At 41.0% G+C, this 18,508-nt stretch overlaps 1 protein-coding gene across 1 annotated transcript in view; it reads left to right on the top strand.

Moving 5' to 3' along the window:
• LOC144524676 (X-linked interleukin-1 receptor accessory protein-like 2) overlaps positions 1-18,508 on the top strand; it is a 449,564-nt gene that overhangs the window by 387,064 nt on the left and 43,992 nt on the right. The window contains 1 exon segment of the mRNA XM_078261101.1: positions 10,118-10,250. Coding sequence (XP_078117227.1) covers positions 10,118-10,250 — 133 coding nt within the window.

Below are 18,508 nucleotides of genomic sequence, written 5' to 3' on the forward strand. Positions count from 1 at the left end.
CAGATGCACGGAGACGTATTAGATATGAGATACACACTTTGTGTGTGTGTGTGTGTGTGTGTGTTGTAAGGATTTACTGGAATATAGATTAGGTAGCTCTACATCTATACTGCTTTTATTCAGCCACACACCTTCTGTGGTACACTGTTCCATTGGTCAGGATACACTGAGAACTGATTCTGGCCTTCAACAATGTTCAGTCCATATGTGTACAATTAAAAAATTGTAAAAAAATAACTATGACTCTCAAGGTGCATTTAAAGGTCCCACCTTCTGCTCATTTTCAGGTTCATACTTGTATTTGGGGTTTCTACTAGAACATGTTTACATGCTTTAATGTTCATAAAACACATTTTTTTCGGCAGACCAGTTCTTGCGCGCGCAAGCCATTGACAATAATGGTTTTCATAGCGCAGCGTACAATGTGAACGGCCCTTGAGGCTTCTATATCTCCTCCCAGAGGGCAGGAGGCTGAGAAGACTGTGTGCGGGGTGGCTGTCGTTGCTCACAATCATGGTCGATTTTCGGGTGAGGCGGGTGTTGTATATGTCTTGCAGGGAGGGGAGTGGGGCCCCAATGATCTTTCCAGCTGTGTTCACTATGCGCTGCAGGGCTTTTCTGTTGTAGTCAGTGCAGTTCCCACCCCACACAGTGATGCAGCTGGTGACAATGCTCTCAATGATGCCCATGATGGGTGAGGGGGCTCTTGCTCGCTTAAGTTTGCGGAGGAAGTAGAGGCGCCGCTGTGCTTTCTTCACCAGTGATGCAGTGTTGATGGTCCAAGAGAGGTCCTCACTGATGTGCACCCCCAGGAATTTGTTGCTGCTCACCCTCTCCACAGCAGCACCATTGATGGTCAGTGGTGGGTGTTGGATGTGACCTCTCCGGAAGACAAGAACAACCTCCTTGGTCTTGCTGACATTCAGCAGGAGGTTGTTGTCTCTGCACCATGTGGTCAGAACGTCGACCTCCTTCCCGTAGTTGGTCTCATCGTTATTGGTGATGAGACCCACCAGAGTTGTGTCGTCCGCAAACTTCACCATGTGATTTGTGCTGTAGGTTGGTGTGCAGTCGTGTGTCAGCAGGGTGAAGAGCAGGGGACTGAGCACACAGCCTTGGGGGGGGGGGGGCCCTGTGCTCAGTGTGATGCTGCTTGAGGTGTTGTTGTCGACTCTTACTCTTTTTCTGATTATACTGACCACCTCTGACTACTGGTAGGATTACCTGGTGTGGAGGTCTCGATAAGAACAGCATCATAATCCCTAGAAACTCTCTCAACCAATTTTGGGAATGATTACATCAATTATATCATTATATCAATTATATCGTTCCATGTACATGGAACGGTATAATTGATATAATGATATAATTGATATGATCATTCCCAATTTATATATATATATGTATATATATATATGGGCTTTCAGCATTAACGCGTTAATCGCAACGCGATTAAGGGTCGAGCATAATGCATTAATTTTTTTTAATCGTATTAATCGCATGCCGCCTCTCTGATGTTCTGAAACAGACGTTAGAGGAAACAGAAACATCGCTGCATGTGACTCTAGTTAACACTATACTCGACAGCAGCTAACGTTAGCCTACCGCTAGCTACTAGCTGGATTCACGGTTGCAATGCTGACAGCTAACGCTAAACGGTGTAAAGTGTGACTGTATTTCACTGAAGAGGATTCCGACACCGGCATGTAACAATCTTCAGCTGCTGTTTTCGGAAAAACACAGACAGTGCGTTCAATGAAAAGCGTCGTGGTGCATTCAAAGTTATTGTTAAATTCAAATGTGTGACTAGATTAAATATATAATAAACAAATACAAATCTTAAAATCAAGTTCATAAAGTCACTTTTCTTTGCATTCATTTCATTCCCAATCAAGATACACTGGTAAGAATTGCTTTCCATTGTTAATATGTACTTAAAAACTGTTCTGAAATGCAAAATAACAGAATTTTAATCATGTGATAAAACATGCGATTAATCGCGATTAACTATAGAAATTCAACGATTAATCGCGATTGAGAAAATGTAATTGCTTGACAGCGCTTATATATACACAATTATACTGCATTCAAGTGTGCTCAATCACCTACAGCACCTACCTTGGACCTAGACATAATAATAGCTATCAGCTACATGCATTATGCATCATCCCTATCTAATAAACAAGTAAGAATAATTGTCTAGTAGCAATTATGTTCTTTCTGTCACCTGTCTCCTAGCCACCTCCCAAACGTATCTAGTGAGCCCCTGAAGATCCTGGCCTCTAGGTTGAGAACCACTGGTATGTGACAGGAGTTTTAAGCCAAATTTGATAATTGGTGTCCCTAAATTAAAGCCTGAGCACACTCTGGCTCTAGAGGAGCTGTCTGGACTTGTGTTTTTCCGCCGTGTGCAGTTCTTGCAGAATGTTTGTGAGATTTAAGTGGAAGAGATCCGTGCATTAGTTAGGTCCGTTTCACTGGAGCATGATGTTGCCAGAGTTAAACAATGTGCTTACGCAAGCCTGATCTGGCTGCAGCTAGCTGTCAAAGTGGCTAGTGTCTTTGCTGCAACAACAGATGGGCATGAAAAGAGCAGCACACAGAAGGTGGACGCAGAGGCAGAGCGATCATCCCACACCAGTCAACTTTCTATAAGTCAGCTGCCTGCCTGTTATGAGAACGTATAAACACTTAAATCCCATGTGTCCCCTAGCATTGGTGCTACAAGCTTGTCTGTGTATGTTAGCATACACTGCAGTATGTTTGGTAAGATTAGACTCCACGCTAACAGTACTCATTCACTGATAAATGAAATAAATATATCTCATCTGTATGTGATTTTTTTTTCTTTTTTTTCTTCTTTTTTTTAATCCATCCCTAGTCTATACAGGAGCACGCTGCTCCCCTGACACCACTGGGTTTCCAGGGAAAAGGGACAATTCGATAACCTTTATTTAACGTTAATCTTTGGTAATAAGTAGGCCAAGGTTTAATAAAGGGGCTGAATCACAGATGACAGAATTATAAAAAAATATATCGGTCAAATTCTATTAACTGCGGCCCTTTTTTGTCATAAGTCAACTGGTGTGTGTGTGTGTGTGTGTGTGTGTGTGTGTGTGTGTGTGTGTGTGTGTGAGAGAGAGACTAATTTCCCTCATTAAAGTCTACTTCTCTCTTCCTTCACCTGACTGTTCTTTCTTCGCATACGGATAGTGTTTAATAATAATGTATTTCACTGTACTCCTTACTGTTTCTGGTATCCCCTTTGTGACACTTCCCAATGTGTCATTTCGAGGTGGACAGGACCGGACTTGTTCCCTTCAAACACATACTGTTTACAACATCTCACAGAGACAGAGGTGTGTCTGTATTGGTGAAAGGTTTGTATACAGACAGAGAGGGTAGGAGAGATAATGAAATAAAAAGAGAACGGAAAGGTGCAAGGGAGAGAAGTGGGGAAAGACTGAAGAGGCATAGAGAGGGAATATTAGGGAAGAGAAGATAATTCTGACACAGAGGGGAGAAGAGCTAAGGAGACAAAGAGAAGACACGGAAGAGACAGATAATCTATTTTAGTGATTAGAAGAAGTGAAAAGCAAGGAGAGAACATGGGAACCCAACAGGTGAACAACTGAACCAGACTAATGATGTGAAAAGTAGCTACAATAGGAAGAAGCAAAGAAGTCAAGCTGTCTCTGAATGTTGCCACCTTCGTCTGTCCCTTCCTCTCACTGTTCATGAAACATCACTGCCAGCGCCGATCACTTTCTCCAGGAATTTGGGGTCTTGCCATCACAAGAACTGCTGTAAACCATCACAGGCAGAGGTGGAAAAGGTACAAAAATATTGTACTCAAGTAAAAGTACCAATACCTTTATGAAATATTACTCAAGTACAAGTGAAATTACCTATCTGAAAAATTACTCAAGTGAAAGTAATAAGTAGTTCATTTAAAATGTACTTTAAGTAAAAGTTACTTAGTTACATAAAAAAAAAACTGTAAAACGGGGCGGGTGTCCTTCATATGTTGTCCTACGGGTTGCTAGTGCTAGACAAAAAATTAGCAATGCCACGTATTTGGTATTAGTCATGAAAACTTCGTTTGAAGTACCAATGCACAAATACTTACCAAACAAACAAGGAAGTAGTGTTGTTGTGAGTGGTGTTCAGTAAAGTACCGCTTGAGAAAGTCATCCGTCTCCATCCTGCTGTTTATTCTCATAAAGAGTGATCCACCACCACATACCGAACCCTCACGTTCACCGCATAGTTTTTATTTATTTAATTTTTTACTTTTTGCTCGGGGAAGTTACAGGAGAACAGATATTGTGTGATATGGATAGATAGAGAGATAGATATATACTTTATTGATCCCCAAGGGGAAATTCAACAAATATAATGAAAGCAATAATCATTGTGTAGCTATCCTCATCGACTGTCTTCTATCCTACATTCAAGAGTTTATGGAGAGAGGGAAAAAAAAAAACGTAAGTTGCTCGTCACTCCAGCTTTGCACATGAGGATGGACAGTCCATTGAGCTGAGGTGGACGTGGACACATTAACGTTAACGCTGCAGTGTTTACCATTGCACATTAGCCTAGCAGCTAGCGGCGTTTCCTTCTGCTTGTAGCTTAATCCCGACAAAACCGTATGGGATTTGTAGCGAAATACTTCACTCAAAACATAATCAAGTACGTTTTTAAATTACCGATTTTACAAACTACTTTGAAAAATACAAAATACACAACAAAACTACTCAATACAGTAACGTGAGTAAATGTATTTCGTTACTTTCCACCTCTGATCACAGGTTATGTTCAGATTTGCTTTCAGTAAAATTCATACCTTTACACAAAATTCATTATATTTTAAAGGTGCCGTAGGAAGGATTGGGAAGATCCAGGACTTAGCCAAAAAATGTGAACATCAACAACTTCTCAGTCCCTCCCCCCTTTCAGCTAAAGCCCAAAACGGTCTCCTAAGCCCCAACCCCCACAAGGGAGAATGAATGCGTGTGCATGAGCAGTGATTGACATGCAGTTAGACACCCCCTGGATATTTTTTTTAAATGACCTGCTTCATTTAGTTCTACTGGAACATAGGGTCAGTTTCAGCAAATATGACACCGGATAAATGTCAGTCTAATATTCACTCTCCTTTGAGCCCTATTTTGAAATCCTCTGGGATATATCCGGCTCTTCAGCTGCTAAATGCTCCACTATGTTCATCAGCTAGTTTCTTAACCCTAGTCAAGTCTGACCCCTTTTCAAAGTTTTCTATATCAGAAATGTGGGTTTCTTTCAACAAAATTCCCCCAAAAAAACATGGATGGTTCAACCCAGCGCTCTTCGCAATTGAAATGTTTAAAAAACCCTCAAAGAATGTTGACAAAAATGACTTAAAAGTGACAAAAGCGCCAAAAACACTGAAAAAAGCGACTAAAGGCATTGAAAGCCTAGAAAACAGCAGAATACAGCTTTGAAAAAAAAGCGTCAAACAAGGCACTAACAATGTTTTAAAAAGCGACAAAAACGTAAAATAAAAACTTGTCGAAAATGTTGAAAAAGCATCGAAAAAAGTGTTGATTTTCAGTTTTGACCCGGGAGGACAACACAAGGGTTAACCTGTCTGTCTGCTGTTTGGTTCAGAGCAGCTCGTGTACAATAGGTTCATCTGAGCTAAAAAAGAAAAAAAGCTGCCACTGCGGCAGGAAATGAAGTTAATGAGAGCTGTGAGACTGAAACATTAAAGTCGGCTGGTAATTCTCGGAGCTTGTCACTCTCAGCGACACCTTTCACATTACACTGTAATTAAATGCATTGTTAATATAAAGAATATAAGATATTAGTGCAGCTTTAACACCCGTTCATATATCTGTCAGAGACCAGCGTTGGTGTTTGGTTGTCACGCTTTGAGGGTATGACACTTGTATCTTGTACTCCGTTTTTTGTTTGTTTCTAATAATCTGGTGGTGAGGAAGAGTAACCTAAATCAACGATGTTCAAACCTGTTAACAACACAGGTTTTGGCACACTAGTGACACCTGTAATACCAAATACTGAAAACTCCTTAGCACCCATTAGGTTAGGACTAGAGTTCTGAAACTGTATAGAGGTCTTGTTGACTAGGTCTAGAAGGTATGTGTTGTGTTCTGCATAGTGTGGCACAAAGTATGTTTTAGTTATTTCTTTTCAAAAATTACATTTTCTTTTTTCTTTTTTTCAGACAGGACCAAAATAACTATGTTGAACCATGTTTTAACTTCTGTAGTGTATGTTGTGTTTTAATCACATGCTAATCAAGCACATTTTCATAAACTTGAAGAATTTAGGTTTCAAATGAAGCCTCATACGTGCATTTCTACATGGCCTTCCCTTTGGGAAAGGGAAATAGACGGAAAATCAAGCAAAAGAGGTGGATTGCTTAATATGGAAGCACGGTCACACCAATCATGTTGACTGTTACTGTGGAGGATTTGTTTCATTTTCAATTGGTTAAATTTGGCTGGTGGGAACCTCAAAAAGGGCAGTGAGATTTTTAAACGACCTCAAAACACAGGGCTTTACTGGCAGAAGGAAACAGATGTCGATGTTTGATAACCAGCAGTTCCTCTTGCTTGGCTTGCTGCATTACAAAATGAACCAAGGGCAAACCACAGTCTAGACTGATCCTCAAATCCAGCTGCTGCTTTATGTGCATCTACGTGTTATGAATGTCAGAGATTAAAGGGGCTGCATTTGACATTCAGAACATTATTATAGCGGCAAACAACTATTTGCTGTGTAAAATATAGTGTAGTAAGCTGAGAATTACGCCACTTTCCCATCGTGGGTCATAAAACACAGGGCTCTCAAGCTGGGGAGCAGAGTTTGCGTTCTGGGGAAAACACAAGACTTTCACCCAGGTAGCACATGTTTGTGGGCCGGGAGCGTTGTAATCCGAACCACAACCTTTTTCTAATCCTAACCTGTTGTTTTGGTGCCTAAACTTAATTGTCATCGCCACATGACGGCCCGTCACCTCGTGGTGCCCTGTTCCCCGGCTCACAGTAACATTTGGTAACACTTTACTTGAAGGTATCTACATAAGAGTGACATGACAGTGTTATGAACACATGACATAGTCATGACACATGAATCCTAACCCTAACTTGTCATGACAAAAAAACGAATAACACTTACTAAAAGAAGCGTTATGTCATGAACGTTTATGACTTCTTTATAATGTTTATGACACGTTCATGAGTGTCATGTCACTCTTATGTAGATACCTTCAAGTAAAGTGTAACCTAACATTTTGTCAGCTCAGCTCAACTAGCAATGCCCTCTAAAACGTATCGGCAGCTCACAGTGCTCTGTAGCCCGCTCCCAGTAACCTTTTATCGACTAAATTTATCGGTAAGAAGCACGTGACCGGCTGGCAGTCGCCTAATTTCGTAGGATATCATACGAATTGGTGTTCATACATTTTTGTACGACATCATACAAGCCCATTCATGAGAATGCATTGGTGTGAGAGCAGTGTGGAGGCAATCCCAGCTAGAGATGGCCCGATACCATTTTTTGCTTCCCGATACCGATTCTGATACCTGAACTTGCGTATCGGCCGATACCGAGTACCGATCCGATACCAGTGTGTCATATATTTTATCATGTTTTAACAACTGTATACTACTATCCCTGTATGGATGTGATATGATTTCTATCTTTGTTGTTGGTCTGGCTCAGGTTAAACTCTTTGCGAAACATGAACGCCCCAGAACTTTCTTTTATTCTGCAGTTTGACAGTCAGTTATAATGGAAAAATAACATAAATAAACTACTTAACTTAGATTTTCTTTAAGGGCTTTATTACGTGGTATCGGATCGGTGCATGAACTCCAGTACTTCCCGATACCGATACCAGCGTTTTTTGGCAGTATCGGAGCCGATACCGATACTGGTATCGGTATCGGAACATCTCTAATCCCAGCCCGCCGTTTTGTTTTTCTTCAGTATTTCAAGTACAGCCGCTTTAAAGAGCACAGACAAGTCTGTCAGGCTGAACTAAAGTTACAAAGACTGGAATCAGACTGGTTTTGATCCAAGAGTTGTGACTTTTGTTTACATAATCGCTTGTGATTGGGCAGTGAGAGTGGTCACACTCTGCATCAGTGTGAGATGATGACGCATCAACTTGAAAAAGCTCCCGTCAGTCATTTGTACAAAATCATTCTTTGATACCAATGACAACAACACAGCACCAACCTTTTTTTTCTTTTTTGAGTACTTAACACCCTGCTGCTTTAGCCACTAAAAGAAATGATGACTCAGCTCGGCTGTATGAGACTGGATTTCAGGGCTTGTCATGGAGGGAGACTGACTGACACACACACACACACACACACACACACACACACACACACACACACACACACACACACACACGCTCACACTCCAAGTACAACCTACACACCCCCTTATGCCACACAAGTGCAAACAAAGTTGATGGTTTTAATCACCATAACATGCTGAGAACACAAACACACCCTCAGGGTGCTAATCAATTACTGTGGAGCACACGTACACACACCTACACACAGTACACTACACACACAGGGACACAAACACGCAACCAAGCTAAACTAATTTCACTCTAATTCAGATTTTGTTTTGGGTGTGGGTAGTACAGTATGCTGCCTGCCTCAGCACTAAGGCAAGCAAACACACCATGAGCGCCCACCAACACACATGTACAAGATGTACGAAGCTTTGCAGTGCACTTCCTCTCTTGGCTTGTTAGAAATTCAAATTTTGAGAGACAGACTAATGTCAATGCCTTCTGTCTTCCCATTTTTTTTCATCAATCAGAATAAGTAAAGCAATGGAACCAAACACAAAGCAATCATATGGCATTTCCATATAAACACAGTTGTATTTTGCCATCACCAACTGATAAAACCTCATGTTTATTCAACTGATAAAAACAAACCTTGCACAGAAGCCTGTGCATTTCTGACTCACTCTGCATTCAAGTATCAGATAACATACCACATTGGATGTCTAAAATGTAAATATGTTTAGTGTTAACAGTCAGTTCAAGTGCTTGTCTGACAACAAAGACACAGATAAACACACTCTAGACTGTGCTGATAGAGCTATCATTATAATAACACTGAGGTCTATCATAATTATCTGCTAATTGACTGCCTAACGAGGTAGTGCTCATTAGAATGCTCATTAATACTCCATCATCACCATTGATAGCTGTGATCACAGAGTGGTGGTTTTCAAGGTCTTACAGGAGGGTATGTGAGAGCATGTGTGGATACTGTGTGTGTGTGTGTGTGTGTGTGTGTGTGTGTGCGCGTGTGTGTGTGTGGTTCTAGTATTGTCAATTATTTTATTCCATCATTAATATTTTATAAGAATTTAATCACATAACCTGTTACATTTAGCCCTTCCAATACATATCCTTTAAAATAGCCCATTTGTAGCCTCTTTTGTTTAGCATCTATTTGACTTTCATGCATGAGACCAGACTTGGGTGCCCTGTCACAGACCTGCCATTAATGTACGCCATTTAATTTACAGTGATATCTCCCTGACCTTAACCATACCATGGTTGCTACACTATGTGCAGATAAAGTAAGAGTAAGACGTAGGGGTCATTCTATAAGCTTCTATACCATCTAACCTCTTTTTGCAACCGGTGGAGTTGCCCGCTGCTGGCCATTAGAAAGACTGCAGGTTTTATTCACTATTGGCTTCACTTTTCAGGTCTGGAGGCTACCACTTGTTATTACCACAATTCAAGAGGCTCCAAGCAGGCACCCTGCTGCACACCTACTATACAGTAGCTCTCTGTACTGATTCCTAAGGGGAGCAGCAGGCTTCCTACTATCACCTTCAAGACTTAGCAGTTACAAGAACCTAATTTTATTGCTCCAGATTTTCTGATTAACATTCTCTTCTTTTGCTCAAAATATTGCAGTATGCATGGCAGTTTTCATTGCGTTTATTACCCTCAGCCTGGACTGCAGTGGCTGTTTCAGGAACAGTACAGTAGGAATAATGTTGCTGTTCCCTCAGTATGCTGTTGTCTGTATAAAAACAGTGTTTTGTTTTTGTGTTGCAGGTATGCCTCTCAGTCTGGAATGCAAGGCGTTTTTCGGCTACAGTGGAGAAAACAGAAGGCCTATTATCTACTGGATGAAAGGAGAAAAGTTTGTCGAAGAACTAGCCGGACACATTAAAGAAAGCGAAGTCAGGTAAATTCACCAGCTTCAGACTAAACATGAATCCACTAACCCCTCATCATTTCTGGAGGAGGGGAGATAAAAAAAAAGAAACTGCAGTCAATGTAAATTGAAAGTGAAGTTGAGTAAATACGCATAATTGTACATAATATTGTAAGACACTGCATGACAGTATTAATTATAGCGTCTCAAGTTTACAGGTTTCTAGTGTTAATTCATTTCAGAAAAAGACTTGACTCCATCTGCACTCCTCACACTGTCAGTATCTAATTTGCTCTCTTATGATTTATGACTCATTGAGGGTTCTCTGACAAATTTCTTCTCAACTTTCCCAAAAAATTATGAATACTAATAATAAAGTTAAATTGAATTAATTTTCTCCCCTATTGGGACCAATTACAGTGGGCTCTATTGGGAAAAGCCTGATTGTCTGCGGGGCATCAAACATCATTAGAACGACCTGCCAGATCACCATGGAAACCCTCGTGGTATCAAACTCTCTCTTAAGCACACGCAGAGTGTAGTGCTTGGGAACATTGCTTTTAAAATGTATCAGTAACAGATACACGTTACCTTAAAACAGTTAGCTAAATACTGATTTATCAATGATCTATTTTATCTATGTCCTTCCAAAATTTCTGCAGAGCAACAGCTTGTTCAGTTTGGCAGTGAATGATACTGCCTTTTTTCAATGGACAGATGCATGGGGACTACTTTGGGGTTTTACATGTAGGTGCTTCATGTGAGCATAATTCATGTGTCAGACTTATGATTCTAATCCTTTTTCATTCCTCTCAGCATATTTTTTAAAGCAAAGAGACTGTATAATGGTTGAACAATTTATAAAATCTTAGAAGACATTTGTGTGCATAACTGCGGCAAGTACAGTAGGTCAAAGTTCAACCAGGAAGTCAGGTTGAAAGTTTATAGTGGACGTTTAGAACGAACAGTTTGGGTTGTAGCTTCACTGTTGGGCTGTCAAAGATGGCGGCCGTTCTGCACATGCGCAACTCACATCGTGTAGGAGACTCGCATCGTGTATTGACACCGGGCAGAGCAACAGTTCGACCACGGCGCTGTAAGGTGACGTAGTATTACGAGTGGCAATAGTAGTATAACACACAGAAAATCTGCATAAGGTGGATGGGTCAAGCAACACAGGACTTTCACCCAGGAGACTGGTGTTCGTGTCCCGCTCTTGTCCCGCGTGTCACTAAAATATACATTTTGTAACCCCACCCACCATCTTTTCCTAAACCTAAGTGTCCCGCTCTTGTGCCGCATGTCAGTTAAACGTACGTCCCGACCCAGAGTGTCAAAAAGTGATGCCAAGAGTCCCAACCAAGCACTTCTAAATATGACGACAAAGGGCTAAACACTAAAGGAGACTTTTTGCGTCACTAACAAACGCCAAAGGCACCTGACCAAACATCGCTTTTTGACGAGCTGGGAGTGAGAATATGTTGGCCCTAACAGGTGCAACAAAGCTAACAGGAGGCTCAGGAAGATGTCAATCAATCAGTTTATACACAACCACATAGTCCTGGGAAGAGGTCTAATCAGCCAGATTAAATGAAAACACCTGTGTGGGTGTTGAGAGCCATTATAAATATGTTTCCAGTGTTAGAACGTTTCACTGCATTAATACACCTTTCTTAGCAAGTTGATATGCGTGCATGACTCATTTGAGGAAACAAGTAATGCAAGTGTATGTGACACTAATCTTAGGTTGATTAATCAAATTTCCTACACTTCACCTCCTGGGCTCTGTTAAATAAAATGTTTGAACAATGATTAAATTATCATTTTAAACAGCGTTTACCTCTCCTCGTCTCCTATTGAGTACAACCTGCAGCTTTATTTCTTTTAAGGACATAGTGACAACATGGTACGGATTTTGGAAAGAGCCTGGCATGGATAAGTGCATCATCTACAATAACTACACTGTGGGTTCAATACTTTTTCTCTTTCCATGTTATTGTTCAGCCTGTCCACTTTTGAGCAGTACTACTCTATATTCACCTCTGATACAGCATCCTGTAAAATAGATTTTAACATGGAAAAGACACAATTGCAATTTGGTTTACCTACCATCGGCACTGACTCCCTCACCCTGACCTGGAAGGAGTCAAAGCTTATAATACAAAACACTTTTAATGTAAAATATTCTCTTCTACCCAAATGCCGTCATATTTTATGTCATCAACTCAGCCCACCAATAATAATGTAAATGTTTATTCCCCGCTCCCTCCACAGGGAGGTCAGAGGTCAGGATCAGCTACAAAACAGCAGCCCTGGAGCTGGGAGGACTCCAGTGTCTTGCTCTGGGATAACTCAGCAGGAGGGCTTCTTGCTGACCTGCTGGGGCTTCCATTTGAAGGATGGTCTCTGTAACTGCTAAGCCACTCAGTGGCCTCTGAAAATGTTCACTCACGGGAAAATAGTGTGTGCATGAGTGTTTAAACTTGAAACTAATCATGCCCTGTGGTATTAAATTAACCTTTGCCTGATGAGTTCTCCATCTTGCAGTCCAGTCCTCTGGGCAGCTCTAATCTAATCACATCGCTACTCCAAATTCAACAATCGCACTACAGCAGACAGCCTCCTGCTGCGATGCACATTAATCTGTCCACTTTTAGCTCCCACCACCCATCCTGTTCCAGCATTGGGCATTTGATGGCATGTGTCCCTGTTTGTTTGCATAGGATCTAATACTGTCTCGTGGCCTCCAAGACAATTTAAACACCCTTAACTACTAATTCTTGTTACCATACAGTATGTGAGAGAACTGTTGACACTCTTAACTTATTATTATTACTACACTTCCTGGAGAGAGCGGCCAGCTGTGAATATGTGTGACGGACAGGACGTTTCAGACTTTTTCTCCACTCTTAGCCTTGAAGTGCTTCCCTTCTGAAAATCTGCATCTGTCTTTGGAAGATATAATTACAACCTGTCAAGAATCCAAGTGTTTTTGGTCAGAAAATGCACAGACACAGCACCAACATAATATACTGTATATGAGCAGTATCATCAGTTTTACTGCAGTTGTTGGCACAGTTTCAGTGCTGTCCAGCCCTCTACATTTCTGAACCTCAGCTAGGATAGTTCATGGTTCGCTTATATGCTATGAATTCGTAATCACAATATTTCCATTTGGGCCAGTGCTTCTTTCATATTTTAACTTGAAGGCAGCCCTGGCCCATATGTCTAGTGGTGTGGAGAGGCTTCTTTACCTACTTGAAATTCAAATCAGCTGACCAATCCAACAGCTGTAAAAGCCTCGCTGTTTTGACTTGTTTTTAACCAGAGATTGTATCTGTAACTTTGATTCTTGTAATTCTTAGTTTCTACTGTCTCCAAAACATGAATATTGTCATATCAACGATGGAGGATGTACTATGAAGAATACTACTGTATAAGTGGACTCTTGATGTATTAAAGGCATGTATCAGTTGCAGATGTGAGGGGTGGGAGACTTAATGGAGCTGTTAATGGTGAGGGAGATGGTGTGCATAGTTTTGGTGAGACCTTTGTGACCAGTGATGATCATATCAGATTTGTCAGTGTTCAGTTTTAGAAAGTTGGCTTGCATCCCTGATTTAGTGAGGCAGTCGGTCAGGGTGGAGTGAGTCGTAGTGGCAATGGATTAAGTGGATATGTAGAGCTGGACATCATCTGCATAGCAGTCGAAGTGGAGACCTTGAATATAGGTAATATTTAACAATCAATCAATCAACATTTATCTATATAGCATTTTACAGCAACCAGCAGGTATCCAATGTGCTTTACATCAGGAACCAAGAATAAACCACATACAATAAAAAGAAATGTAGAAAACAGTAAAATCAGAAAAGGTTACATAGAAACAGGAGGAGAGGGAAATTGTCACACCACTACTACGTATTAAAAGCCATTCTAAACAAATAGGTTTTGAGTTTGGATCTAAAAAGAGCTACATATGTAATATAAGTGATCTGAGATACCGGTTTCTGTTATTTCTCCGAGTGAAACTGAAAGCCTATAGGAGATGATGAGATCCAAGGTATGGCCAAGATGATGTATTGGCCTTTCCATGCATTGATTAAGGCCAAAAGAGTTCAAAAGGGTTTTAAAATCATTAGCAAATAGGTTTGAGGGGCAACACACATGAATATTGAAGTCCCCACAAACCAAGGTATTTTGAACATTTTGGATCAGCTAAGAACTCAGAAAACTTGCGCATAAAATCCTTGTTGAGTTTTGGTGGGCGATAAATAACTGCACACAACACAGGAGAATCCAGATCATCCAACAATTGAAGTTCAAAACTAGTATAACAGAATGCAGGTAATAATCTGCATCTATACTCATCCTTGAAGAGAGTGGCCAGACCACCGCTGTGGCGATTGTTGCGGAGCAGCAGGCAGGGCTGACGCCGTAGATAAGCCGGAATGGACGCCAGGAAAGGTCGGCGGCGTATTTCACTGTCCGCCAGAGCCGTAGATCGGCACTTTCTCCACAGAATTGCAGATACTTAAAAGGGTCAGGCGGTCATACACCAGCAGCGGTGACACATTTTGAGTGACAAGTAGTAGGAACAGAAAAATCAACAACAATCTCAGCAGAGGCAGGGGTAATTGGCGAAACACACACAACAGCGCCATCTTCCTGCACAGTGACAGTAATTGAAAACTTATTTCTTCAAGGGCCACTTAGAATGGTGGCAGCATGAGAAAGGGTGAACAGGAGAGTACCAAGTGCTGAACCCTGGGGTACACCATAGGACAGAGGTGCAGTACCAGAGGTGGACATATGGCTGAAACCATGAGTGGGTTGTACCCCATGTAGTTGATATTGAGATTTGAGGTTTCCAGGCAGGAGAGAAGAATGGTGAGGTTGATGGTGTCAAAGCAGCAGTGAGGTTAAGGAGGCAGCCCTGTTTCCTAAAAATTACTTCCCCTACTAAACTGCATTCTAGAAAATAAGTGTCCCTCTAAACATAATTGAGAATACAGTTTAGTTGCATGGGAACGTAATGTTTTAGGGTTGGAGGAGGATGTGAATACTGAGATGACCAGGGGTCTCATTTATAAAACTGTGCGTAGGATCCTTACTATAAGTGTACGTACGCCCAAAAGCCTAAAATGGCGTACGCCAAAAAAAAGTCAGGTTTATAAAACCTGTAAGCAATGTTCCCTTTATAAATCACACATTACCCCCAAGTGTGCGTACGTGAATCAGCCTCTTATCCCGCCCTGTATACGCCCATTTTTAACCATAAATAGTCAATGAAAAGCACCTCATGAATGCTGATCAGTATGTTAATGACACTGGCAGTTGTTACACCGAATCATGATGACTGGCGGAGAAAAAGCTAAAAACTTCTCAGACGTTCAGGAATTGCTGCAAATTGAATTATAACCTTGGCCTGTTCTTGCACAGTGTAGGTAAACCTGATCTATAACTACATGTATTAATAATACGTCCAAAACAGCAGGCATTACGGCACTCAGGGACAGCTTCGATATACCAGACATATATAATAAGATTTAAAAGAACTATATTATATCCAAACAAGCCTTTGTGATAAAGCTGAAGATTATACATAACATTTATTTAAAAAAACACTTGGCTGTCTGACATTTCCCTCTGGACATTTCCCTCTGGTTTCCCCCAGAGTGGCGAGTACCTGTATTTGGACCGGGATGGCGCGGTTCCAGCGCGTTGCCCTCTCTACTGGACCCAATTCAGTACATAGATCCAAGAGCTCAGCTTTAGGGAATCTAAATAAACATATTAGTCGACGTGTGTAACGATAGACGATATTAGTCATCATCATGGTCCCTAAAGTCTCTTTTTCTCCCGTTTCTTCCATTGCCGTAGTCCTCCTGCAGGGCCAGCAGTGCCATCATGCAGCATTACGCACAGGGGTCACCGCAGTATTTATATGTTTACAACAATTTGTGATTGTTAACACCTTGCCAACACAGCATCAACTAGTGGTATCCCCCACCCCGAGATACAATTTGAAGATGAAAGAAAGTGTAATAGGCAAACGCACTTTTCTTCATGCAGGTTTTGTCACAAACAGTAAAGTTCGGACTGATAACGAGGACATGAAGGGTAACGATTGCGCGAGAGCTTAACGGCTGTATTTTCAGCCATTGCGCCATTTTTAATTTCATGATCATTTCTGTAATGTTGGCCGTGATAGTAATAATACTCTACTCAGATTTCACAGCTTTTCTTCTGCTCTGCTGCTGCTAAACGGGAAGAGAAAAACATGAATATTGAGAAGGTTAGGAGTTCAATTCCCACAGCGACCACTTGTGCTAAAAGTGTGTGTCAAAATTCTTTGCATGCAAGCACTTGGATAAAAGCCTCAAGTGACAGGTATGATTCATTTTCATGGTGAGTTGCCAACAGAACCACATGGAACTACTACACGTTACCTCATCGCTGCTTTCCATGGTTGGACTGGGCCAATTCTCATGTGGTTTAACCCCCGTGTCTTTTAGAATCTGGCTAGTACACAAACTAGCTAACTAACTTAAGCCAGGCTGATCAGGAATATTAACCTTTCTTTTTTTAAACATATCATGCTCTTTTGGCCTTTCCATTCCCTTTGTCTCTCTACTGGCTGCTTTACCATTATACCAAAAATAATTGATTTGATTGATTTTTTAAGGCCATTCAAACTGTGCAGGGTTTTTATTCACTTTGAATTCAGCTACTTCATCATGCAAATTGAAAATGTAATCCCTTTGCTAGGTTTTTGATAACGAGGACATTAAGGGTAATGATTGTGCGATAGCTAACAGCTGTATTTTCAGACTTTGACATTTAATGATATATGCACAGTTTTAAAGACATATATTTAGTTATATACACTGTGTTCTGCAGTTATCTAATGCTAGGGTATTTGATGCTAGCCTGTATTCCATAGAGTCGGGTCATCTCCTCCTCCTGCGCTCCGTAGCGATCAATGTGATGGTGAGACAGCGCCGATTAAACATTAAGAACAAATTTTTATCAAAAATTCGAGTTGAATTTACAAGGTGTTAATGAAATAATTCTAACTCAGTACGAGTGCAAATAACACTGCTGGATTTAATCTTCATGGTAACGTGGATGATATGGAGTGAAAAAATGTGCGCGAGGCATCAATACTTGAACATATTACGAGTAATCGTTATTCCCACATGTACTTTCTGCAGTCTGACTTCAGTTCACCACCTCACCATCTGCGTCGCCAATACCCATTGTCTCCAAAATGTGCGTACGCATGGGTCGGAGTTTGCGTGGAGGTCCGCACATTCTTCCGTCAAGTTTGTTTTTTATAAATCACAACCTTTGCGTGGGAAGTGGCGTACGCACATTTTCAGCCCCGTTTTGTGCGTACGCCATGTTTATAAATGAGAACCCAGAGTGTTAGGAGAGGAGGTTGTTGGTCCCTTTGAAAAAGAATTTTTGATTTGATTTTTATGAATTACGTAAGTACTATACGGCTATGACACAAGGAGATTTCACCCGTGTGTAAAGTGTTATATAAAAAACAATTTAAAGATGATCAGAATCATTACTTACTACTCATGTGTGATTTAGTGGAATGGAAGGAGTGTGTTTAAGAGATGTCAAGACAGCATTAATAGATTAGAGAGAGATGGAGGGAGGTAAGTGGAGAAAGAAAGGAGGTCTGAAACGAGTGGGAAGTTATTGGAGGGAAGGTGAGAAAAGGAAGCGCGAAAGTGATGTGTTTTTAATCGAGGATTTTAGCAAGTCACTGCTTTTAACGGTGACCTCTAATGCTTGGCCCTGGTAAACATGAGAGTGATGCACGCACTAAAAAACCCTGACACACAGAGGAGAGAAAGAAAATGCACTTGCATAGGTAATCCCAGTGATTTGATGTATTTTTTCAGGAACCTTTTTAATTGAATGCGCCATTTTTAATTTCATGATCATTTCTGTAATATTGGCCGTGATAGTAATAATACTCTACTCAGATTTCACAGCTTTTCTTCTGCTCCGCTGCTGCTAAACGGGAAGAGAAAAACATGAATATTGAGAAGGTTAGGAGTTCAATTCCCACAGCGACCACTTGTGCTAAAAGTGTGTGTCAAAATTCTTTGCATGCAAGCACTTGGATAAAAGCCTCAAGTGACAGATATGATTCATTTTCATGGTGAGTTGCCAACAGAACCACATGGAACTACTACACGTTACCTCATCGCTGCTTTCCATGGTTGGACTGGGCCAATTCTCATGTGGTTTAACCCCCGTGTGTT

This window comes from Sander vitreus, chromosome 10, assembly GCF_031162955.1.
Source record: "Sander vitreus isolate 19-12246 chromosome 10, sanVit1, whole genome shotgun sequence".
NCBI classification, from domain to species: domain Eukaryota; kingdom Metazoa; phylum Chordata; class Actinopteri; order Perciformes; family Percidae; genus Sander; species Sander vitreus.